The 24,276-nt window shown below is 73.3% G+C and overlaps 1 protein-coding gene across 1 annotated transcript in view; it reads right to left on the minus strand.

The window, feature by feature from the left end:
* POLD1 (DNA polymerase delta 1, catalytic subunit) overlaps positions 1 to 23,779 on the minus strand; it is a 42,993-nt gene extending 19,214 nt beyond the window's left edge. Inside the window, 19 exon segments of the mRNA XM_074572125.1 lie at positions 1,720 to 1,867; positions 3,460 to 3,573; positions 5,197 to 5,313; positions 7,508 to 7,596; positions 8,327 to 8,518; positions 10,495 to 10,605; positions 11,400 to 11,540; positions 13,316 to 13,335; positions 13,338 to 13,419; positions 15,493 to 15,515; positions 15,518 to 15,658; positions 17,504 to 17,739; positions 18,273 to 18,441; positions 19,708 to 19,833; positions 20,788 to 20,901; positions 20,904 to 20,927; positions 21,617 to 21,724; positions 22,658 to 22,851; positions 23,730 to 23,779. Of these exon segments, the coding sequence (XP_074428226.1) occupies positions 1,720 to 1,867; positions 3,460 to 3,573; positions 5,197 to 5,313; positions 7,508 to 7,596; positions 8,327 to 8,518; positions 10,495 to 10,605; positions 11,400 to 11,540; positions 13,316 to 13,335; positions 13,338 to 13,419; positions 15,493 to 15,515; positions 15,518 to 15,658; positions 17,504 to 17,739; positions 18,273 to 18,441; positions 19,708 to 19,833; positions 20,788 to 20,901; positions 20,904 to 20,927; positions 21,617 to 21,724; positions 22,658 to 22,850 (2,148 nt within the window). The 5' untranslated portion in view covers position 22,851; positions 23,730 to 23,779.
* Between the last annotated feature and the right edge of the window lie 497 nt (positions 23,780 to 24,276).

The following is a 24,276-nucleotide window of genomic DNA, read 5'->3' on the forward strand; positions in this document are numbered from 1 at the left end:
TCGAGGCAGGGCAGGCGCCCTGCTGCCCCACAGCACTGTGGGGCCATGCCACGGCCACGGGGCAACACCATGGGATGCTGTGGGGTGCCGTGGGGTGCCGTGGGGCACTATGGGGCAGCCGTGGGGCAGCTGTGGGGCTCACCTGAGAGATCTCGAGGCAGGACTGACACCCTGCTGCCCCACAGCACTCTGGGGCCATGCCACGGGGCAACACCATGGGGTGCTGTGGGGTGCCGTAGGGTGCCGTGGGGCGCTGTGGGGTGCCGTGGGGCACTATGGGGCAGCCGTGGGGCAGCTGTGGGGCTCACCTGAGAGATCTCGAGGCAGGACTGACACCCTGCTGCCCCACAGCACTCTGGGGCCATGCCACAGGGCAACACCATGGGGTGCCGTGGGGCGCTGTGGGGTGCCGTGGGGCGCTATGGGGCAGCCGTGGGGCTCACCTGGGAGATCTCGAGGCAGGACTGACACTCTGCTGCCCCACAGCACTCTGGGGCCATGCCACAGGGCAACACTATGGGATGCTGTGGGGTGCCGTGGGGCGCTGTGGGGTGCCGTGGGGCGCTATGGGGCAGCTGTGGGGCTCACCTGGGAGATCTCGAGGCAGGACTGACACCCTGCTGCCCCACAGCCCTGTGGGGCCATGCCACAGGGCAACACCATGGGGTGCTGTGGGGCGCTGTGGGGTGCCATGGGGCGCTATGGGGCAGCCGTGGGGCTCACCTGGGAGATCTCAAGGCAGGGCAGGCGCCCTGCTGCCCCACAGCACTGTGGGGCCATGCCACGGGGCAACACCATGGGGTGCTGTGGGATGCCGTGGGGCGCTATGGGGCAGCCGTGGGGCTCACCTGGGAGATCTCAAGGCAGGGCAGGCGCCCTGCTGCCCCACAGCACTCTGGGGCCATGCCACGGGGCAACACCATGGGGTGCTGTGGGGTGCCGTGGGGTGCCGTGGGGCGCTATGGGGCAGCCGTGGGGCTCACCTGGGAGATCTCGAGGCAGGACTGACACCCTGCTGCCCCACAGCACTGTGGGGCCATGCCACGGGGCAACACCATGGGATGCTGTGGGGTGCCGTGGGGTGCCGTGGGGCGCTGTGGGGTGCCGTGGGGCGCTATGGGGCAGCTGTGGGGCTCACCTGGGAGATCTCGAGGCAGGACTGACACCCTGCTGCCCCACAGCACTCTGGGGCCATGCCACAGGGCAACACCATGGGGTGCTGTGGGGTGCCATGGGGTGCCGTGGGGCGCTATGGGGCAGCCGTGGGGCTCACCTGGGAGATCTCGAGGCAGGACTGACACCCTGCTGCCCCACAGCACTGTGGGGCCATGCCACGGGGCAACACCATGGGGTGCTGTGGGGTGCCGTGGGGTGCCGTGGGGCGCCGTGGGGTGCCGTGGGGCGCTATGGGGCAGCCGTGGGGCTCACCTGGGAGATCTCGAGGCAGGACTGACACTCTGCTGCCCCACAGCACTCTGGGGCCATGCCACGGGGCAACACCATGGGATGCTGTGGGGTGCCGTGGGGCGCTATGGGGCAGCCGTGGGGCAGCCGTGGGGCTCACCTGGGAGATCTCGAGGCAGGACTGACACCCTGCTGCCCCACAGCACTCTGGGGCCATGCCACGGGGCAACACCATGGGGTGCTGTGGGGTGCCGTGGGGTGCCGTGGGGCGCCGTGGGGTGCCGTGGGGCGCTATGGGGCAGCCGTGGGGCTCACCTGGGAGATCTCGAGGCAGGGCAGGCGCCCGGCCTGGGCCCCGGTGAAGCCGTACACGGAGTTTGCGCTGACCTTCAGCGCCAGCTGCCGCCCGTTCAGGACCTGCCTCCGGAACTCGTCCTGCTCCTGCGCCAGCTCCTCCTTCACCCTGCGCGACCCACAGCGACCCATAGCGACCCACAGCGACCCATAGCGCCCCACGCCCGCCCCACGCCCGCCCCTGCTTCCCCACTGCCCGTGGGGCAGCCCCGTCCCCGTGGCGCCCCGCTCCTGCGCCAGCTCCTCCTTCACCCTGCGCGACCCACAGCGACCCACGGCCGCCCCATAGCCCCAGCCCCACGGGACCCTGCTCCCCACAGGGAACGTGGTCCCCCCCCATGTCCCCCCCTGCTGCCCCCCATCTGCCCCCTCTGTGTCCCTCCGTGTCCCCCCCGCGTCCCTGTGTCCCCCCCATGGCCCCCGGCCCCATTTTCCCCCTCGTGTCCCTCCCTGTCCCCATGTCCCCCCCTCCGTGTCCCCCCGTGTCCCCTCCCGTCCCTGTCTCCCCCCTGTCCCCGTGCCCCCCCAGTGTCCCCCCCATCCGCGTGTCCCCCCCGTCACTGTGCCCCCCAATGTCCCCCCCATCCCCAGTGTCCCCCTGTCCCCAGTGTCCCCCCCGTCCCTGTGTCCCCCCCCGTGTCCCCCCAGTGTCCCCCCCCGTCCCCAGCGTCCCCCTGTCCCCAGTGATCCCCTCCCCTGTTCCCAGTGTCCCCCCCCGTCCCCAGTGTCCCCCCTGTCCCCAGTGTCCCCCCCATCCCCGTGTCCCCCCTGTCCCCATGTCCCCCCCCACGTCCCTGTCCGTGTCCCCCCCCCGTGTCTCCCCGTATTCCCTCCCATCCCCGTGTCCCCCCGTCCCCATGTCCCCCCAGTGTCCCCCCCATCCCCGTGTCCCCCCAGTGTCCCCCCGTCCCCAGCGTCCCTCCCGTCCCCATGTCCCCCCCATCCCCGTGTCCCCCCAATGTCCCCCTGTCCCCAGTGTCCCCCCCCGTCCCCAGTGTCCCCCCCCGTTCCCAGTGTCCCCCCCCATCCCCGTGTCCCCCCTGTCCCCATGTCCCCCCCCATGTCCCTGTCCGTGTGTTCCCCCCCCGTGTCTCCCCGTGTTCCCTCCCGTCCCTGTGTCCCCCCCTGTCCCCATGTCCCCCCAGTGTCCCCATGTCCCCCCAGTGTCCCTCTGTCCCTGTGTCCCCCCAGTGTCCCCCCGTCCCCAGTGTCCCTCCCGTCCCCATGTCCCCCCCATCCCCGTGTCCCCCCAGTGTCCCCCTGTCCCCAGTGTCCCCCCCTTGTCCCCAGTGTCCCCCCAGTGTCCCCCCGTCCCCGTGTCCCCCCCGTCCCCGTGTCCCCCCAGTGTCCCTCCCGTCCCCATGTCCCCCCCATCCCCGTGTCCCCCCAGTGTCCCCCTGTCCCCAGTGTCCCCCCCTTGTCCCCAGTGTCCCCCCAGTGTCCCCCCGTCCCCGTGTCCCCCCCGTCCCCGTGTCCCCCCAGTGTCCCTCCCGTCCCCATGTCCCCCCCATCCCCGTGTCCCCCCAGTGTCCCCCTGTCCCCAGTGTCCCCCCCTTGTCCCCAGTGTCCCCCCAGTGTCCCTCCCGTCCCCATGTCCCCCCCATCCCCGTGTCCCCCCAATGTCCCCCTGTCCCCAGTGTCCCCCCCTTGTCCCCATGTCCCCCCAGTGTCCCCCCGGCCCCGTGTCCCCCCCGGCCCCACCTGCTCCGTGCCGCCAGCAGCCCCCGCAGCACCCGGGGGAGCAGCCCCGCCCGCACGCGGGGGGTGACGAAGAGCTGCCCCGAGGGGGTGCGGGTGACGTCATCGGGGCCCAGCCTGGGGGGGGAGGGGGGGGTCACTGGGGGGAGGGGCTGGACCCACGGCCGCCCCACGGCCCCCCGTCCTGCCCCACAGACCCCAGTTCCTCCCCGTGCCCCCCTGGTGTCCCCCCACCCCTCCCACCCCCTCCCAGTCCCCCCCAGTGTCCCCCCCATCCTCTCCCAGTCCCCCCCAGTGCCCCCCAGTGCCCCCCCATCCCCTCCCAGTGCCCCCCCATCCTCTCCCAGTCCCCCCCAGTGCCCCCACAGCTCCCCCCAGTGCCCCCCATCCCCTCCCAGTCCCCCCCAGTGCCCCCCCAGTGTCCCCCCATCCTCTCCCAGTCCCCCCCAGTGCCCCCCAGTGCCCCCCATCCCCTCCCAGTCCCCCCCAGTGCCCCCCCAGTGTCCCCCCATCCTCTCCCAGTCCCCCCCAGTGCCCCCCAGTGCCCCCCATCCCCTCCCAGTCCCCTCCAGTGCCCCCCCAGTGTCCCCCCATCCTCTCCCAGTCCCCCCCAGTGCCCCCCAGTGCCCCCCCATCCCCTCCCAGTGCCCCCCCATCCTCTCCCAGTCCCCCCCAGTGCCTCCCCATCCCCCCCCCAGTACCCCCCCATCCCCCCCAGTGCCCCCCCCATCCCCTCCCAGTCTCCCCCCATGGCCCCCCAGTGCCCCCCATCCCCTCCCAGTCCCCCCCAGTGCCCCCACAGCTCCCCCCAGTGCCCCCCATCCCCTCCCAGTCCCCCCCAGTGCCTCCCCATCCCCCCCCAATTCCCCCCAGTGCCCCCTCTCCCCCCCCAGTGCTCTCCATCTCCTCCCAGTTCCCCCATCCCCTCCCAGTCCCCTCCAGTGCCCCCCCAGTGGCTCCCCATCCCCCCCCAGTTCCCCCCAGTGCCCCCCATCCTCTCCCAGTGCCCTCCATCCCCTCCCATCCCCCCCCCAGTTCCCCCCAGTGCCTCCCCATCCCCTCCCAGTCCCCTCCAGTGCCTCCCCATCCCCCCCAGTGCCTCCCCATCCCCTCCCAGTCCCCTCTAGTGCCCCCTCAGTGCCTCCCCATCCCCCCCCAGTTCCCCCCAGTGCCCCCCATCCCCTCCCAGTGCCCCCCCAGTGCCCCCCAATTCCCCCGCAGTTCCCCCCAGTGCCCCCCATCCCCTCCCAGTGCCCCCCTAGTGCCCCCCCATCCCCACCCAGTTCCCCCCAGTGCCCCCCATCCCCCCCCAGTGCCCCCCCAGTACCTCCCCATCCCCCCCAGTTCCCCCCAGCCCCCCCCAGTGCCTCCCCATCCCCTCCCAGTATCCCCCCAGTTCCCCCCCATCCCCTCTCAGTCCCCTCCAGTGCCCCCCCAGTGCCTCCCCATCCCCTCCCAGTTCCCCCCAGTGCCCCAACATCCCCTCCCAGTCCCCCCCAGTTCCCTCCCATCCCCTCCAGTCCCCCCCAGTGCCCCCCATCCCCTCACAGTCCCCCCCCCGTGCCCCCCCATCCCCTCCTAGTCCCCCCAGTTCCCCCCCAGTTCCCTCCCATCCCCTCCCAGTCCCCCCCAGTTCCCCTCCAGTTCCCTCCCATCCCCTCCCAGTCCCCCCCAGTTCCCCCCCAGTTCCCTCCCATCCCCTCCCAGTGCCCCCAGTGCCCCCCCCGTGCCCCCGCGCACCCGAGGCGGGGGGCGGCGCCGGGGGGCAGCAGGGTGGTGTAGCAGAGGTTGTGGGCCATCATGATGGAGGGGTAGAGGGAGGAGAAATCCAGCGTCACGATGGGCACGTCGTAGTACCTGCGGGGGGGCGGGGGGGTCACACGGGGCGCGGGGGGGTCACACAGGGCGCGGGGGGGGGCACACAGGGCACAGGGGGCACGGGGGGGTCACACAGGGCACGGGGGGGTCACACAGGGCACGAGGGGGTCACACAGGGCGCAGGGGGGGGTCACACAGGGCGCGGGGGGGGTCACACAGGGCGCGGGGGGGTCACACAGGGCACGGGGGGGGTCACACAGGGCACGGGGGGGGCACACAGGGCATGGGGGGGGGGCACACAGGGCACAGGGGGGGGTCACACAGGGCACAGGGGGGTCACACAGGGCGCGGGGGGGGGCACACAGGGCACAGGGGGGTCACACAGGGCACGGGGGGGGCACACAGGGCATGGGGGGGGTCACACAGGGTGTGAGGGGGTCACACAGGGCACAGGGGGGTCACACAGGGCGCAGGGGGGGTCACACAGGGCACGGGGGGGGGCACACAGGGCACGGGGGGGTCACACAGGGCACGGGGGGGGCACACAGGGCACGGGGGGGGCACACAGGGCGCAGGGGGGTCACACAGGGCACGGGGGGGTCACACAGGGCACAGGGGGGTCACACAGGGCATGGGGGGGGTCACACAGGGCACGGGGGGGTCACACAGGGCATGGGGGGGGTCACACAGGGCACGTGGGGGTCACACAGGGCGCGGGGGGGGGCACACAGGGCACAGGGGGGGTCACACAGGGCATGGGGGGGTCACACAGGGCACAGGGGGCACGGGGGGGTCACACAGGGCACAGGGGGGAGTCACACAGGGCGCGGGGGGGTCACACAGGGCGCGGGGGGGTCACACAGGGCACGAGGGGGTCACACAGGGCGCGGGGGGGTCACACAGGGCACAGGGGGGGCACACAGGGCACGGGGGGGTCACACAGGGCGCGGGGGGAGTCACACAGGGCACAGGGGGGGTCACACAGGGCACGGGGGGGTCACACAGGGCACAGGGGGGTCACACAGGGCACGGGGGGGTCACACAGGGCGCGGGGGGGGGCACACAGGGCACAGGGGGCACCGAGGCCGGGGGGGCACGGGGCCTCTGAGGGTCACAGGGGTCACGGGGGGGCAGGGGGTCACAGGGGTCACGGGGGGTCACAGGGGTCATAAGGGGGATCACAGGGGTGACGAGGGGTCACAGGGCCACGGGGGTCACAGGGGTCATGAGGAGTCAGGGGGGTCACGGGGGGTCACAGGGGTCATGGGGGTCACAGGGGGTCACGGGGGTCATGGAGGGTCACAGGGGTCATAAGGGGGGTCACAGGGCCACAGGGGTCACAGGGGTCATGAGGAGTCAGGGGGGTCACGGGGGGTCACAGGGGTCGTGGAGGGTCACAGGGGTCATAAGGGGGGGTCACAGGGGTGACAAGGGGTCACAGGGGTCATGAGGAGTCAGGGGGGTCACAGGGGTCACGGAGGGCCAGGGGGGTCACAGGGTTTATGAGGGTCACAGGGAGTCACGGGGGTCACAGGGGGTCATGGAAGGTCACAGGGGGTCACAGGGGTCATGGAGGGTCACTGGGGGTCACAAGGGGGGGTCACAGAGGGGTGACGAGAGGTCACAGGGGGTCAGTGAGGTCAGGGGGGTCACAGGGTTTATGAGGGTCACAGGGGTCACGGAAGGTCACAGGGGTCATGGAGGGTCACAGGGGTCATGGAAGGTCACTGGGGGTCACAGAGGGGTGATGAGGGGTCACAGGGTCCTGGGGGTCACGGGGTCATGGGGTCACAGGGGTCGTGGAGGGTCAGCGAGGTCAGGGGGGTCACAGGGCTTATGAGGGTCACAGGGGTCATGGAAGGTCACTGGGGTCATAAGGGGGGTCAAAGAGGGGTGACGAGGGGTCACAGGGGTCACGGAGGGTCAGGGAGGTCACGGGGCCCATGAGGGTCACAGGGAGCCACAGGGGTCACAGGGTCACAAAGGGGTCACAAAGGGGTCACAAGAGGTCAAGGGACTACAAGGGGTCATGAGGGGTCACAGGGGGGTCAAGGGGGGTCATGGGGGTCACCAGGATCATGGGGGGGGTCACAGGGGGGGTCACGAGGGGTCACAGGGGGCATCATGGGGGCCAAAATTGGGGGGGGGGGGTGTCAGGGGGACCATGAGGGGTCACAGGGGGGTCACGAGGGGTCACAGGGGGGTCCCGGGGGGGGGCAGGGCAGGTGCTGACCCCTTGAGGGGCTCGATGACGGTGGCCCCCTCGTAGTCCTCCCCCCCCTCGGCCTTCACCACCGGCATCAGCAGGTCCTCGTGCATGGCCTGGCACGGGGGGGACAGCGGGGACACCCCCGGTGTGGCACCCGGCGTCACCCCCGGCGGCGTCACCCCCCCCCACGTCCCCCCCCGGCAGCCACACGGACCCCCCCCAGGGCCCTCACGGTGGCCACATCCCCGCGTCCCTCGGCCAGGGCCCTCCTGGTGGCCCCGTGTCCCCCCACGTGTCCCCCCCCCGCGTCCCCCTGTCCCCATCCCTGTGCCCCATGTCCCCCCCATGTCCCTCCTGGTGGTCCCTGTCCCCACCCCCGTGTCCCTTGATGGCCCCCTGTCCCCACCCCTGTGTCCCTTGTCCCCCCTGGTGGCCCCCTGTCCCCATCCCCGTGTCCCCTGTCCCTCCTGGTGGCCCCATGTCCCCCCCATGTCCCCCCTGGTGGCCCCTGTCCCCATCCCCATGTCCCCTGTCCCTCCTGGTGGCCCCATGTCCCCCCCATGTCCCTCCTGGTGGCCCCTGTCCCCACCCCCATGTCCCTTGATTGCCCCCTGTCCCCACCCCTGTGTCCCTTGTCCCCCCTGGTGGTCCCTGTCCCCATCCCCGTGTCCCCTGTCCCTCCTGGTGGCCCCCTGTCCCCATCCCTGTGTCCCTTGATGGCCCAGTGTCCCCATCCCTGTGTCCCCTGTCCCTCCCTGTGTCCCTCCCGGTGGCCCCCTGTCCCCATCCCTGAGTCCCTTGTCCCCCCCCCATCCCTCCCGGTGTCCCCCCGTCCCCTCTGACCTGCCGCAGGAGCTGGGACACCACCTTGACCTGTTGTCCCCGGGCCAGCAGGTAGCTGAGGGGGACGCCGGTGACACGGGCCATCTCCACCTGCGTCACCACCACCATCAGCTTCTCCAGCAGCCGCAGCGGCAGGAAGGCGTCCTTCAGGCAGTACACGGCCAGGCGGCGGCGCGTCTGCTCCGACCCGTTCTGGGGACAGCGGGGACACGTTGGGGACACTGGGGACACCTTGGGGACATTGGGGACATGGGGACATGGGGACACAGGGCTGGGACGGGGGGCACACGGGGACACACGGGGGGACAGTGTCCTTCAGGCAGTACACGGCCAGGCGGCGGCGCGTCTGCTCCGACCCGTTCTGGGGACAGCGGGGACATCGGGGACATTGGGGACACCTTGGGGACATTGGGGACATTGGGGACATTGGGGACATGGGGACGTGGGGACACAGGGCTGGGACAGGGGACACATGGGGACACACGGGGGGACAGTGTCCTTCAGGCAGTACACGGCCAGGCGGCAGCGCGTCTGCTCCAACCCGTTCTGGGGACAGCGGGGACACGTTGGGGACATTGGGGACACCTTGGGGACATTGGGGACATTGGGGACATGGGGACGTGGGGACACAGGGCTGGGACAGGGGGGACACGGGGACACACGGGGGGACAGTGTCCTTCAGGCAGTACACGGCCAGGCGGCGGCGCGTCTGCTCCGACCCGTTCTGGGGACAGCGGGGACACGTTGGGGACATTGGGGACATGGGGACATGGGGACACAGGGCTGGGACAGGGGACACATGGGGACACACGGGGGGACAGTGTCCTTCAGGCAGTACACGGCCAGGCGGCGGCGCGTCTGCTCCGACCCGTTCTGGGGACAGCGGGGACATTGGGGACATTGGGGACACCTTGGGGACATTGGGGACATGGGGACATGGGGACACAGGGCTGGGACAGGGGACACATGGGGACACACGGGGGGACAGTGTCCTTCAGGCAGGCGGTGCCACGTCTGCTCCGACCCGTTCTGGGGACATTGGGGACACTGGGGACACCTTGGGGACATGGGGGGGACACGGGGGGGACACGGAGGGGACACGGGGACACAGGGCAGGGACGTGGGGGGGGCACAGGGGGACACGAGGGGACTTCGGGGACAGGGGGGGACATTGGGGGGAGCACATGGGGGCCACGGCAGGAGACACAGCCCCCCAGGACCCCCCCGGCCCCACACCTGGGGGTCGGTGACGATGCCGTGGGGCACCCCCGGCCCCCCGGGACCCCCCCGGCCCCACACCTGGAGGTCGGTGATGATGCCGTGGGGCACCCCCGGCCCCCCGGGACCCCCCGGCCCCACACCTGGAGGTCGGTGACGATGCCGTGGGGCACCCCCGGCCCCCCGGGACCCCCCGGCCCCACACCTGGAGGTCGGTGATGATGCCGTGGGGCGCCCCCGGCCCCCCGGGACCCCCCGGCCCCACACCTGGAGGTCGGTGATGATGCCGTGGGGCGCCCCCGGCCCCCCGGGACCCCCCGGCCCCACACCTGGAGGTCGGTGATGATGCCGTGGGGCGCCCCCGGCCCCCCGGGACCCCCCGGCCCCACACCTGGAGGTCGGTGATGATGCCGTGGGGCGCCCCCGGCCCCCCGGGACCCCCCGGCCCCACACCTGGAGGTCGGTGATGATGCCGTGGGGCGCCCCCGGCCCCCCGGGACCCCCCGGCCCCACACCTGGGGGTCGGTGATGATGCCGTGGGGCGCCCCCGGCCCCTCGGGACCCCCCCGGCCCCACACCTGGAGGTCGGTGATGATGCCGTGGGGCGCCCCCGGCCCCCCGGGACCCCCCGGCCCCACACCTGGAGGTCGGTGATGATGCCGTGGGGCGCCCCCGGCCCCCCGGGACCCCCCGGCCCCACACCTGGAGGTCGGTGATGATGCCGTGGGGCGCCCCCGGCCCCCCGGGACCCCCCGGCCCCACACCTGGAGGTCGGTGATGATGCCGTGGGGCGCCCCCGGCCCCCCGGGACCCCCCGGCCCCACACCTGGAGGTCGGTGATGATGCCGTGGGGCGCCCCCGGCCCCCCGGGACCCCCCGGCCCCACACCTGGAGGTCGGTGATGATGCCGTGGGGCGCCCCCGGCCCCCCGGGACCCCCCGGCCCCACACCTGGAGGTCGGTGATGATGCCGTGGGGCACGTCCTCCTTCTGCTCGTGCAGGAAGTGGGCGCTGACGGCGTTGAGGGTGTAGGAGCGGAGCTTGTGCTCCCGCAGCAGCACCTGCCCCCCCGCGACCCCCGTCAGGCACCGACCCCCCCCCGGGACCCCAACACTCCCCCCCCGAGACCCCCCATCAGGCACCGACCCCCCCCGGGACCCCAACACTCCCCCCCTGAGACCCCCCATCAGGCACCGACCCCCCCCGGGACCCCAACACTCCCCCCCGAGACCCCCCGTCAGGCACCGACCCCCCCCCGGGACCCCAACACCCCCCCCCGCGACCCCCGTCAGGCACCGACCCCCCCTGGGACCCCAACAACCCCCCCCGAGACCCCCCTTCAGGCACCGACCCCCCCCGGGACCCCAACACCCCCTCACAGCCCAAACATCTCCCCAGAGCCCCCCCCCAGGACCCCCATGGACCCCCCCCACAGACCCCACAGCCCCCCAAGACCCCCATAGCCCCCCATGGACTCCCCCAGGACCCCCCCACGGACCCCACAGCCCCCCCAGGACCCCCACCACCCCCCATGGCACCCCATAGACCCCCCCATGGCACCCCCAGGACCCCCCCACCACTCCCCATGGACCCCACAGCCCCCCATGGACTCGCCCAGGACCCCCCCCACCCTCTATGGACCCCACAGCCCCCCCCAGGACCCCCATAGTCCCCCCCCCAGGACCCCCCGCCCCCCTCCATGGACCCCACAGCCCCCCAGGACCCCCATAGCCCCCCATGGACTCACCCAGGACCCCCCCCCCCACCCTCCATGGACCCCACAGCCCCCCAGGACCCCCCCACAGACCCCCCAAGGACCCCCAGGAACCCCCCCCGCCCCGTGGCCCCCCCGTACCTGCAGCAGGTCCAGCGTCACCCTGCCCTCGGTGGCCACCACCTTGCTCTCCCGCCGGCCCAGCTGCCGGGACTGGAAGGCCGAGTCCCGAACCACCGTGCGCCGGCCCCGGATGCGGCCCAGGAAGGGGAAGGAGTCCACCTGGGGGGCAGGGGGGAGTTGTGGGGCTGGGGGTCAACGTGGGGACGTGTGGGGCTGAGGGGACAATGGGGGAGTTGGGGGGCTGGGGGGCCATGGGGGGAGTGTGGGGCTGGAGAGCAACGTGGGGACGTGTGGGGCTGAGGGGACAATGGGGGAGTTGGGGGGCTGGGGGGCCATGGGGGGAGTGTGGGGCTGGGGAGCAACGTGGGGACGTGTGGGGCTGAGGGGACAATGGGGGAGTTGGGGGGCTGGGGGGCCATGGGGGGAGTGTGGGGCTGGGGGTCAACGTGGGGACGTGTGGGGCTGAGGGGACAATGGGGGAGTTGGGGGGCTGGGGGGCCATGGGGGGAGTGTGGGGCTGGGGAGCAACGTGGGGACGTGTGGGGCTGAGGGGACAATGGGGGAGTTGGGGGGCTGGGGGGCCATGGGGGGAGTGTGGGGCTGGGGGTCAACGTGGGGACGTGTGGGGCTGAGGGGACAATGGGGGAGTTGGGGGGCTGGGGGGCCATGGGGGGAGTGTGGGGCTGGGGAGCAACGTGGGGACGTGTGGGGCTGAGGGGACAATGGGGGAGTTGGGGGGCTGGGGGGCCATGGGGGGAGTGTGGGGCTGGAGAGCAACGTGGGGACGTGTGGGGCTGAGGGGACAATGGGGGAGTTGGGGAGCTGGGGGGCCATGGGGGGAGTGTGGGGCTGGGGAGCAACGTGGGGACGTGTGGGGCTGAGGGGACAATGGGGGAGCTGGGGGGCTGGGGGGCCATGGGGGGAGTGTGGGGCTGGGGAGCAATGTGGGGACTTGGGGGGCTGAGGGGACAACGGGGGAGTTGGGGTCTGGAGCAGCATGGGATGGGTTGGGGGTCCATGGGGCAGGTTGAGGGTCTGGCTGTGGCTCCATGGGGCAGGTTGGGGGTCTGTGGGGTGGGCCGTGGGTCCTTGGGGTGGGCCGTGGGTCAGGCTGCGGGGGTCCGTGGGACAGGCTGTGGGTCTGTGGGACAGCCTGTGGGTCTGTGGGGCGGGTTGGGGGTCTGTGGGTCCGTGGGGCAGGTTGTGGGTCTGTGGGGCGGGCTGTGGGTCTGTGGGGCGGGTTGGGGGTCTGTGGGGCGGGCTATAGGTCTGTCTGGAGGTCCGTGGGGTAGGCTGTGGGTCTGGCCATGGGTCTGCGGGGCACCGTGGGGCTGGCTGGGGGTCTGTGGGGCGGGCTATAGGTCTGTCTGGGGGTCCATGGGGCAGGCTGTGGGTCTGGCCGTGGGTCTGCAGGGCACCGTGGGGCTGGCTGGGGGTCTGTGGGGCGGGCTATAGGTCTGTCTGGGGGTCCGTGGGGCAGGTTGTGGGTCTGTGGGGCGGGTTGGGGGTCTGTGGGGCGGGCTGTAGGTCTGTGGGGCGGGTTGGGGGTCTGTGGGACAGGCTGTGGGTCTGTGGGGCACTGTGGGGCTGGCTGGGGGTCTGTGGGGCGGGCTATAGGTCTGTCTGGGGGTCCGTGGGGCAGGTTGTGGGTCTGTGGGGCGGGTTGGGGGTCTGTGGGGCGGGCTGTAGGTCTGTGGGGCGGGTTGGGGGTCTGTGGGACAGGCCGTGGGTCTGCGGGGCACATGGGGCTGGCTGGGGGTCCTGTGGGGCGGGCTATAGGTCTGTCTGGGGGTCTGTGGGGCAGGTTGTGGTCTGGCCGTGGGTCTGCGGGGCACCGTGGGCCTGGCCATGGGGCCTGTGGGGTGGGTTGGGGGTCCGTGGGGCGGGCTGGGGGTTGGGCCGTGGGCGGGGCCGTGGGGCGCCGTGGGGCAGACCTTGAGGACGTGGGCGCGTGCAGCAGGTAGGGCAGGTCGAAGTTCTGGATGTTGTAGCCCGTCACGATGTCGGGGTCCACGACCCGCACGAACTCCGCCCACGACTGGGGGGGGGGGGGGGGGACACACACGGGGGGGGGTCGGGGGGGGGCCCAAAGCCCCATATAACCCCCCCCCCAGGACCCCCAAACCCCCAAGGCCCCCCCAGCCCCCTAAGAGCCCTCTAAGACCCTCCCCAGAGCCCTTAAAGTCCCCCCTGGACCCCCTTACAGCCCTCCAGGCCCACCCCCAGGACCCCTCGTGACACCCCAGCCCCCCCGTCCTCCCATAACCCCCCACGGCACCCCCAGCCCCCCCCCCCGGGACCCCCTGTGCCCCCCCACCTGCAGCAGCTGCTCCTCGGGGGGGGGAAGCTGAGGATGCGCCCCCACCTCCGGGACCCCCCACCCCCCCATGGCGCCCCCCCCAGGACCCCCCCAGCCCCCCCACCTGCAGCCAGCTGCTCCTCGGGGGGGGGAAGCTGAGGATGCGCCCCCTCTCCGGGACCCCCGGCCCCCCCCATGGCACCCTCCCAGGACCCCCCTGTCCCCCCCGGCCCCCCACCTGCAGCAGCTGCTCCTTGGGGGGGAAGCTGAGCACGCGCCCCCTCTCCCGGACCCCCAGCCCCGCCATGGTGCCCCCCCAGGACCCCCCCTGTCCCCCCCCGGCCCCCCCACCTGCAGCAGCTGCCTCCTCGGGGGGAAGCTGAGGATGCGCCCCCCCTCTGGGAACCCTGGCCCCCCCATGGCGCCCCCCCAGAACCCCCACCTGCAGCAGCTGCTCTTCAGGGGGGGGAAGCTGAGGATGCGCCCCCCCTCTGGGACCCCCCGGCCCCCCCATGGCACCCCCCCCCGTGCCCCCACCTGCAGCAGCTGCTCCTCGGGGGGAGGAAGCTGAGGATGCGCCCCCCCTCTGGGACCCCCGGCCCCCCCATGGCACCCCCCCCCGTGCCCCCCACCTGCAGCAGCTGCTCCTCGGGGGGGGAAGCTGAGGACATGCCCCCCTTCCCGGGACCCCCGGCCCCCCCAGGACCCCCCCGGCCCCCCCACCTGCAGCAGCTGCTCCTTGGGGGGGAAGCTGAGGATGCGGCCCCCCCTCTGGGAACCCTGGCCCCCCCATGGCGCCCCCCCAGAACCCCCACCTGCAGCAGCTGCTCTTCAGGGGGGGGAAGCTGAGGATGCGCCCCCCCTCTGGGACCACTGTCCACCCATGGCACCCCCCCCCCGTGCCCCCCACCCTGCAGCAGCTGCTCCTCGGGGGGGGGAAGCTGAGGACATGCCTCCCTTCCGGGACCCCCGCCCCCCATGGCACCCTCCCAGGACCCCCCCCGGCCCCCCCGGCCCCCCCACCTGCAGCAGCCTGCTCCTCGGGGGGGGGAAGCTGAGGATGCGCCCCCCCTCCGGGACCCCCGCCCCCCATGGCACCCTCCCAGGACCCCCCCGGCCCCCCCACCTGCAGCAGCTGCTCCTTGGGGGGGAAGCTGAGGATGCGCCCCCCCTCTGGGAACCCCGGCCCCCCCAGGACCCCCCCCGGCCCCCCCACCTGCAGCAGCTGCTCCTCGGGGGTGGAAGCTGAGGATGCGCCCCCCCTCTGGGAACCCCGGCCCCCCCAGGACCCCCCACCTGCAGCAGCTGCTCCTCGGGGGGAAGCTGAGGATGCGCCCCACCTCCGGTACCCCCCGCCCCCCCATGGCGCCCCCCCCAGGACCCCCCCAGCCTCCCCACCTGCAGCAGCTGCTCCTCGGGGGGGAAGCTGAGGATGCGCCCCCCCTCTGGGACCCCCGGCCCGCCCATGGTGCCCCCCCAGGACCCCCCCCGCCCCCCACCTGCAGCCGCTGCTCCTGGGGGGGGAAGCTGAGGATGCGCCCCCCCTCTGGGACCCCTGTCCACCCCATGGCCACCCCCCCCGTGCCCCCCACCTGCAGCAGCTGCTCCTCGGGGGGGGGGAAGCTGAGGACATGCCCCCCTTCCGGGACCCCCGGCCCCCCCCGGACCCCCCCCCGGCCCCCCCACCTGCAGCAGCTGCTCCTCGGGGGGGGAAGCTGAGGATGTGCCCCCCTCTGGGACCCCCGCCCTCCCCATGGCGCCCCCCCTGTCCCCCCCCAAGGACCCCCCCCGCCCCCCCCCCGGCCCCCCCACCTGCAGCAGCTGCTCCTCGCGGGGAAGCTGAGGACGCGGCAGCCCAGGATGGGGGCGCAGGGCAGGAGGGTGAAGACGGCGCGGAGGAAGGGCTCGCGCTCGCCCTGGCGCTGCACCACCCCCGCCACCGTGATCACCGGGTCCTGCTCCGCCTCGGGGAACACCCCTGGGGGGGGGACACACAGCCGTGACACCCCCGCACCCCCCCGCGGGACAGGGACACCCCCCGGGGCACCCACACACCCCCCCGGGGCACCCACACGCCCCCTGCGGGACAGGGACACCCCCCTGTGGCACCCACACACCCCCTGTGGCACCCCAAAATGCCCCCATGGCACCCACAACCCCCCCAGCACCCCAAAGCCCCCCATGGCACCCACACACCCCCACATGGCACCCCCACACCCCCCCGTGGCACCCACACACCCCCTGGGGCACCCCAAAATGCCCCCATGGCACCCACAACCCCCCCAGCACCCCAAAGCCCCCCCATGGCACCCACACACCCCCACATGGCCACCCACACACCCCCCCCGTGGCACCCACACACCCCCTGGGGCACCCCAAAATGCCCCCATGGCACCCACAACCCCCCCCGGCACCCCAAAGCCCCCCCATGGCACCCCAAAGCCCCCCATGGCACCCACACACCCCCACATGGTACCCACACCCCTCCGTGGCACCCCAAAACCCCCCTGGCACCCACACCCCCCCCCCGTGGCACCCACACACCCCCTGCGGGACAGGGACACCCCCCCACACACCCCCCCATGGCACCCACACACCCCCCGTGGGACAAGGACACCCCCCCGTGGCACCCACACACCCCCCCCATGGCACCCACACCCCTCCGTGGCACCCCAAACCCCCCCAGCACCCACACACCCCCCCCAGCACCCCAAAACCCCCCCGGGGCACCCACACCCCCCCATGGGACAGGGACACCCCCCCCATGTGGCACCCTGACACCCACCCGCCCCCGCACCCCACGGTCACCTCTGTGCCCCGACGTCCCCGCGTCCCCCCCCGCCCCCAGTGTCCCCCAACGTCCCCCTGCCCCCCCTGCCCCCCCATGTCCCTCTGCCCCCCCCGTGTCCCTTGTCCCTCCTGCCCCCCCAATGTCCCTTCTGTCCCCCGATGTCCCCAACGTCCCCGTGTCCCTCCTGCCCCCCGTGTCCCCCCCAATGTCCCTGTGTCCCTTCCGTGCCCCCATCTCCCCCTGCGCCCCACGTCCCCCATCCCTCCTGCCCCCCCGATGTCCCTTCTGTCCCCGCCATGTCCCCAACGTCCCTGTGTCCCTCTGCCCCCCCATGTCCCCCCTGTCCCCCCAATGTCCCGACGTCCCCCCGACGTCCCCCTGACCCCCCCATGTCCCCATGTCCCTTCTGTACCCCCCAATGTCCCCATGTCCCCCCATGTTCCCCTGCCCCCTCGATGTCCCCTTTCCCCCGACGTTCCTGTGCCCCCCATGTCCCCCGATGTCCCTGTGTCCCCCTGCCCCCCAATGCCCCCCCATGTCCCCATGTCCCTTGTCCCTCCTGCCCCCCCAATGTCCCTTCTGTCCCCCTGATGTCCCCCAACGTCCCTGTGTCCCTCTACCCCCCCATGTCCCCATGTCCCCCAATGTCCCATGTCCTCCCCGTGTCCCCCTGTCCCCCCCATGGCCCCCCGTGTCCCCCTGTCCCCCAATGTCCCATGTCCTCCCCGTGTCCCTCTGTCCCCCCGTCCCCCCCCGTCCCCCTCCATGTCCCCGTGTCCCCCAATGTCCCATGTCCTCTCCGTGTCCCCCTGTCCCCCCCGTGTCCCGTCCCCCAATGTCCCATGTCCTCCCCGTGTCCCCCCGTCCCCCATCCCTCCTCCCCCTTAATGGTCCCCTTGTGTCCCCCCGTCCCCCTGATGTCCCCCATCCCTCCTCCCCCCGATGTCGTCCCCCCCCCCTCCTGCCCCCCCAGTGATGTCCCCCAAAGTCCCCGTGTCCCTCGTCCCTCCTGCCCCCCCCCGCGCCCCTCACCCTTGCGGCCGGCGCACTCGATGTCGAAGCTGAGGATGCGGAGGGGGGGCAGCCCCAGCCAGGGCCCCTCGGGGGGGTGACTGCGCAGCCCCCCCCAGCTCACGTCCGCCTCCAGCTGGCACAGGGAGGCCGGGGGGGGCCCGGGGGGGGCGCCGGGGTGGGCCCCCCGCAGCCGGTACTGGCTCTTCTCCACCTCCACCCAGCAGCACCCCACCAGCCCCGTGTCCACCATGAACCTGGGGGGGGCCACAGGGTGTGAGGGGGGGGGGACGAAGGAGAGGGGGGCAGTTTGGGGGCCCTGGGGGGGAGCGGAGACCCCGGGGCGGGGGGGGGGAATGAGGGCCCTGAGGGGGGAGATGGGGCCTGGGGGGGCAAATGGGGGACCCCACAGAGGAGACGGGGACCCTGGGGGGGGGGCAAAATGGGGGTCCCAGTGGGAGACGAGCCCCCGGGGGGGGGGGGCAGTTTGGGGTCACGGAGGGACCCCAAGGGCCACTCTGGGGACAGGAGAGGACCCCGGGGGGGGGCAGTTTGGGGTCACGGAGGGACCCCAAGGGCCACTCTGGGGACAGGAGAGGACCCGGGGGGGGGGCAGTTTGGGCACCCCAGGGGATTGGGGGGGGGGGGGGACACGGACGCACCCCAGGGGCCAGTTTGGGACCCTGGGGGGGCAATTTTGGGGGCCGCAGGGCCCAGTTTGGGGATGGGGGGGACCCCGGGGGGGGGGGGGGCGCATTTTGGGACTGGGGGGTGGGGGGGGGGTCCCCACCTGATCTCGAAGTCGATGTTGGCCTCGAAGGGGGGGGCGGGGTGCACGCCCAGCCCCCCCCAGCGCAGCCCCTGCTCCAGCAGCCGGCGGGCGGGGGCCACCAGGCGGGGGAGGGCCAGCACCACCCGCACGAAGAGGGAGCGCTGGGAGCCCTGGTAGCCCAGCATGCCTGGGGGGGGCCAGGGAGGGGGGGGGGGGGGTCAGCAGCACCCCCAACCCCCCCCCCCCCCAACGCTTGGGGGGCTGCACAGCCCGGTGGGGGGGGGGTCCCCACACGAGGGATGGGCCCAAATGTCTGTTACCCCCCTCCCAGGAGGCACTTGGTTGGGGGGGGGGACACTGGGAGGGACTGGGAGGGGCTGGGAAGGGATAGGGGGAACTGGGGGGGGGGGCTGGGGGTCACTGGCAAGAAACTGGGAGACATTGGGAGGGACTGGGGGGCACTGGGAGGCACTGCAGTATGGCAGGGGGTGCACTGGGAGGGAACTGGGAGGCACTGGGAAGGAGCTGGGGTGGGTTGGGGACCACTGGGAAGAGTTGGGAGGGATGGGGGCAGGACTGGGGGGGCACAGCACGCCCCCCGCCCCCCCCAGGACACCCCATCATCTGGGGGTGCCCAACCCTCGTACAAGCCACTTGAGAATCCCCACATGCGGCTGGGGTTGGGGGGGGGCTCAGGGGGTTCGGGGGGGTTCGGGGGGGCCTGGGGGGTCCGGGGGGGCCCCAGGGAGGCACAGCACCCCCCAGGACACCCCAGGGAGGCACAGCACCCCCCGGACACCCCATGACCCAGGGGTGCCCAACCCTCCTACGAGCCACCAGAGAATCCCCACATGCGGCTGGGGTTGGGGGGGGCCTCAGGGGGTTTGGGGGGGCCTGGGGGGGTCCGGGGGGGTCCCAGGGAGGCACAGCACCCCCCAGGACACCCCAGGGAGGCACAGCACCCCCCGGACACCCCATGACCCAGGGGTGCCCAACCCTCCTACGAGCCACCAGAGAATCCCCACATGCGGCTGGGGTTGGGGGGGGCCTCAGGGGGTTTGGGGGGGCCTGGGGGGGTCCGGGGGGGTCCCAGGGAGGCACAGCACCCCCCAGGACACCCCAGGGAGGCACAGCACCCCCCGGACACCCCATGACCCAGGGGTGCCCAACCCTCCTACGAGCCACCAGAGAATCCCCACGTGCGGCTGGGGTTGGGGGGGGCCTCAGGGGGTTTGGGGGGGCCTGGGGGGTCCGGGGGGGTCCCAGGGAGGCACAGCACCCCCCAGGACACCCCAGGGAGGCACAGCACCCCCCGGACACCCCATGACCCAGGGGTGCCCAACCCTCCTACGAGCCACCAGAGAATCCCCACATGCGGCTGGGGTTGGGGGGGGTGCTCAGGGGTTCTGGGGGGGTCCGGGGGGGTCCCGGGGGGGCGCGGGGGGGCGCTCACTCTGCTTGCGGCACAGCTCCAGCTCCAGCACGGCCCGGCTCAGCCCCTCCCTGTTGCCCCGCAGCTCCCGCAGCAGCGCCGCGTCCAGCTCCCGCTGCAGCTCCCCCAGGTGCTGCGCCTCCAGGCCTGCCGGGGGGGGCAAAAGCGGGGGGGTCACGGGGGGGTTCGGCCCCCCCCCGGGGTGGGGGGGACGACAGGGAGGGGCGGGTAGGGGGGGATTGATATCCCGCCCCCCCGCCCCAATGCCAGGGGAGCACAACCCCTGTACGAGCCAGCAGAGAATCCCCACATACAGATTGGGGGGGGGGGATTTTAGCGGGCACTGGGGGGGGCCACGGGGGGGGTGTGGGGGCGTTTGGGCGTCCCCAAGGGGTTTGGGGGGGGGGGAATCCCTGGGGGGGTTTAAGGGTCCCCGCGGGGGGGTCCAGGGGGGTTTGGGGGTCCCCGGGGGGGGTGTTTGGGGGGCCCAAGGGGAGTTGGGGGGTTTGGGTGCCCAGGGGGGGGGGATTGGGGGTGCCCGTGGGGGGGGTTGGGGGCCCCCGGGGGGTCTTTGGGGTCCCCAAGGGAGTTGGGGGGGGGGTTGGGGGTCCCAGGGGGGGTTTTGGGGTCTTGGGGGGAGTTGGGTGCCCGGGGGGGGGTCTTTGGGGGTCCCCGAGGGAAGTTGGGGGGTTTGGGGGGCCCCCGGGGGGTCTTTGGGGGTCCCCAAGGGGAGTTGGGGGTGGGTTGGGGGTCCCGGGGGGTTTGGGGTCCTGGGGGGGTTTTGAGGGCCCCCGGGGGGGCTTTGGGGGTCTCCAAGGGGAGTTGGGGGGGCTCTGGGGGGTGGCCGGGGGGGGGGCTTTGGGGGTCCCCAAGGGGAGTTGGGGGGGGGGGTTGGGGGTCCCGGGGGGGTTTTGGGGTCCAGGGGGGGTTTGAGGGCCCCGGGGGGGCTTTGGGGGTCCCCAAGGGGAGTTGGGGGGGGGTTGGGGGTCCCGGGGGGGGTTTTGGGGTCTTGGGGGGGAGTTGGGTGCCCATGGGGGGGTTTGGGGGTCCCCGAGGGGAGTCGGGGGGGATCTGGGGGTGCCCGGGGGGGGGGTGTCTCACCGGGGGGGCCCAGGACGTAGAAGTAGGGGGCGAAGCCGTGGACGTGGAGGCAGACGCTGTGCCCCCCCCCCGTCACCCCGAAGAGGCGCAGGATGGGGACGGGGCCCTGGGTGGCCCCGGCATCCCGGGGAGGGGGGACCCTGCGGGGGGAAAGGTGTGGGGGGGGGGGGGGGCACAGCCGTGTCACCCCCCCCCTCGGGTGATGCAGGCGGTCGGATGCCCCCCCCCAGAGGGTCCCCGGGGTGCTGGGGGGACCCGTTCATGCCCCCCCCCCCCCGGCTCCAAGAGACAGGGGTCTGGGTGCCCCCCCCAGGGACAGAGGGGTGCTGGGGGGGTCCCGTGGGGGGGGGGGGGGTGGGGGTGGGTGTCCCAGGGGTTCTGGGGGGGGGGGGGAAACCCATGGGTGGGGGCTTCGAGGGGTGGGGGGGGTCCTGGGAGTGTGGGGGGGTCCCAAGTGTGCTGGGGGCACCCATGGGTGGGGGTCCTGTGTCTGGGGGGGGGTCCCATGGGTGGGGGTCCCGGGAGTGGGGAGGGTCCCAGAGTGGGGGGGGGGGGGGGGGTCCCATGGGTGGGGGTCCCGGGAGTTGGGGGCGGGGGGGTCCCAGGGGTGGGGGGTCCCAGGGGTGGGGGGTCCCAGGGGTGGGGGGTCCCAGGGGTGGGGGGGGTCCCGCGGGTGGGGGTCCCTGGGTGCTGGGGGGGCACCCAGGGGTGGGGGGAGGGGGGTACTGTGGGTGGGGTTCCGGGGGGGGTTCGGGGGGGGGGGGGGGGTCCCAGGAGGGTCCCATGGGTGGGGGGGGTCCCACGGGGGGGTCCCGGGGGGGTCTCTGACCGACGTAGTGGTCGATGTCGAGCTGCAGGAAGCTGAGGGGGTCGGGGGGCTGCGGGGGCAGGGCCGGGCGCCGCCACTTGGGGTCCACCTCCCCCACGAACAGGCTCCCTGGGGGGCACAGACCCGCCTGACCCACGGCCTGACCCACGGCCTGACCCACGGCGCCCCATAGGACCCACAACCTCACCCACGGCGCCCCACAGCACCCACAGCCTGATTGATCCACGGCACCCCATAGGACCCCATAGCACCCCCCAGCCCCCCCATCCTGCCCCATAGCATCCCCAGCCCCCCACTCCTGCCCCACAGCCCCCCCCGCCCCATAGCACCCCCACCCTGCCCCATAGCACCCCCCAGCCCTCCTGTACTGCCCCATAGCACCCCCCAGCCCCCCCGTCCTGACCCATAGCACCCTCTAGCACACCTGTCCTGCCCCATAGCACCCCCCAGCCCCCCCGTCCTGCCCCATAGCTCCCCCCAGCCTCCCTGTCCTGCTCCATAGCACCCTCCAACATACCTGTCCTGCCCCATAGCTCCCCCCAGCCTCCCTGTCCTGCCCCCCAGCCCCCTTGGCCTGCCCCACAGCACCCCCATCTTGCCCCATAGCATCCCCCAGCCCCCCCCATCCTGCCCCATAGCATCCCCCAGCCCTCCTGTACTGCCCCATAGCAACCCCCAGCCGCCCATCCTCCCCCATAGCACCCTCTAGCACACCTGTCCTGCCCCATGGCTCCCCCCAGCCTCCCTGTCCTGCCCCCCAGCCCCCTTGGCCTGCCCCACAGCACCCCCATCCTGCCCCATACTATCCCCAGCCCCCCCCATCCTGCCCCATAGCAACCCCCAGCCCCCCATCCTCCCCCATAGCACCCTCTAGCACACCTGTCCTGCCCCATAGCTCCCCCCAGCCTCCCTGTCCTGCCCCCCAGCCCCCTTGGCCTGCCCCACAGCACCCCCATCTTGCCCCATAGCATCCCCCAGCCCCCCTGCCCTGCCCATCGCGCCCCTACCCTGCCCCATAGCAGCACCCCCAGCCGCACTCACCCAGGGGGTGGCTCTCGGGGGCCGGGGGGGTCTCCTCGGCCGCCCTCTCTGCCGCCAGCTCGGCCTCCATCTCCTCCAGCTGCGCCAGCTCCTCCTCGAACTGGGAGGGGGCCTCGGCCCCCCCCGCCGCCCCCCGCAGGCGCTTCGCCCGGGGGGGGGCGACCCCCAGCGCCCCCGGCCGCTTCCCCTCCATCCTGCAGAGAAAAAGTGTGGGGGGGGGGTGTCATGGGGAGGGGCTTATGGGGATGCATCGCCCCCCCCACACACATCTCCCAACGACCCCTCAGGGACCCCCAAACCACGAGGACCCCCCCAGGGAGCCCCCCCCCCCCCCCCCCGCGGACCCCTCAGAAACCCCCCGGGACAGCGGGGACCCCCACAAGCCCCCCCCCCCCCCAACCCCTCAGAGCCCCCCTCTGGATGGTGGGGACACCCCCAGGGACCCCCAACCCCCCCCCCCCAAGACCTCACGGACACCCCCCCCGGACGGCGGGGACGCCCCCAGCCCCATTTGTCCCCTCAGGGACCCCCACCCCCCCCCGGAGGCCCCTTCAACCCCCCCCCCAGCACCCCAGAGCCCCCCTCAGCCCCTCTCGACCCCTCTGATGCCCCCCAGGCTGCGGGCTCCCCACGGACCCCCCCCCAGACGGTGGGGACACCCCCATAGACCCCCCCCCCCCAGCCGCTCTTATCCCCTCGGGGACCCCCCCAACCCCTCTCATCCCCTCAGAACCCCCCCCCCCAAACGTCCCTCAGACCCCCAGAGCCCCCCCAACCCCCCCCCCCCAGACGCTGGGGACACCCCCACAGACCCTCCCGGTCCCTCAGGGCCCCCCCGGCCCCGCTTTTCCCCTCAGAGAAAACCGACCCCCTCAGAGATATCCCCTCCCCGGCCGCGGACCCCCCCTCAAGGGCCCTCCGGACCCCCCAACCCCTCCGGGCCCCCCCAAACCCCCCCTAGAGGGTAGGGACACCCCCATAGACACCCCCTCGACCCCAAAATCCCACACGGGACCCCCCCGGCCCCTCAGGACCCCCCCAAAACCGGCACCCCCCCTCTACCCGCGCTCACCCCGCGGTGGCCGCGTTCTCCCGCCAACTGCCGGGGGGGGCGGAGCCGGCCGGCGGCTCCTCCCTCTCCTCGGCGCCGCGCGCTGATTGGTCAGCGCCGCCACACGTGACGCCGGGCTTCCGGTCGCCATCTTAAGAGTGGCGCAGCGGCCCCGCATGGCGGGGGGGGGAGGGCGTGTGGGTGCCGCCATCTTGAGTGTGGCGGGGCGGCCCCAAATGGCGGGGGCGGGAAAAAGGGGCTGCCCCCCCCCCCACAACGTTGTGGGGGGAGCTCCAAAAACCCCCAAAATTAGGGACACCCCCCCAAAAATCCCTTCCGGAGGAACCCACGGGCCCCCCCCAAAAAAAAACCATTGAGAACCCCACTTTTTGGACACTCCCCCCCCCAAACCGAGGGGTCTGGACCCCCCCCCCAAAAACCCTCAAGGTTGGGGGGCTCCCAAACCCCCCAAAATTGGGGCTCCCCCCCATAAAGAAAACACCCTGAGGAACCCCAGTGTCTGCCCCCCCCCCGAAACCCCAGGATTGGGGACCCCCCCAAAGGTCGA

The sequence above is a fragment of the Larus michahellis genome, unplaced genomic scaffold, assembly GCF_964199755.1.
Source record: "Larus michahellis unplaced genomic scaffold, bLarMic1.1 SCAFFOLD_414, whole genome shotgun sequence".
In the NCBI taxonomy this organism is placed as follows: Eukaryota; Metazoa; Chordata; class Aves; order Charadriiformes; family Laridae; genus Larus; species Larus michahellis.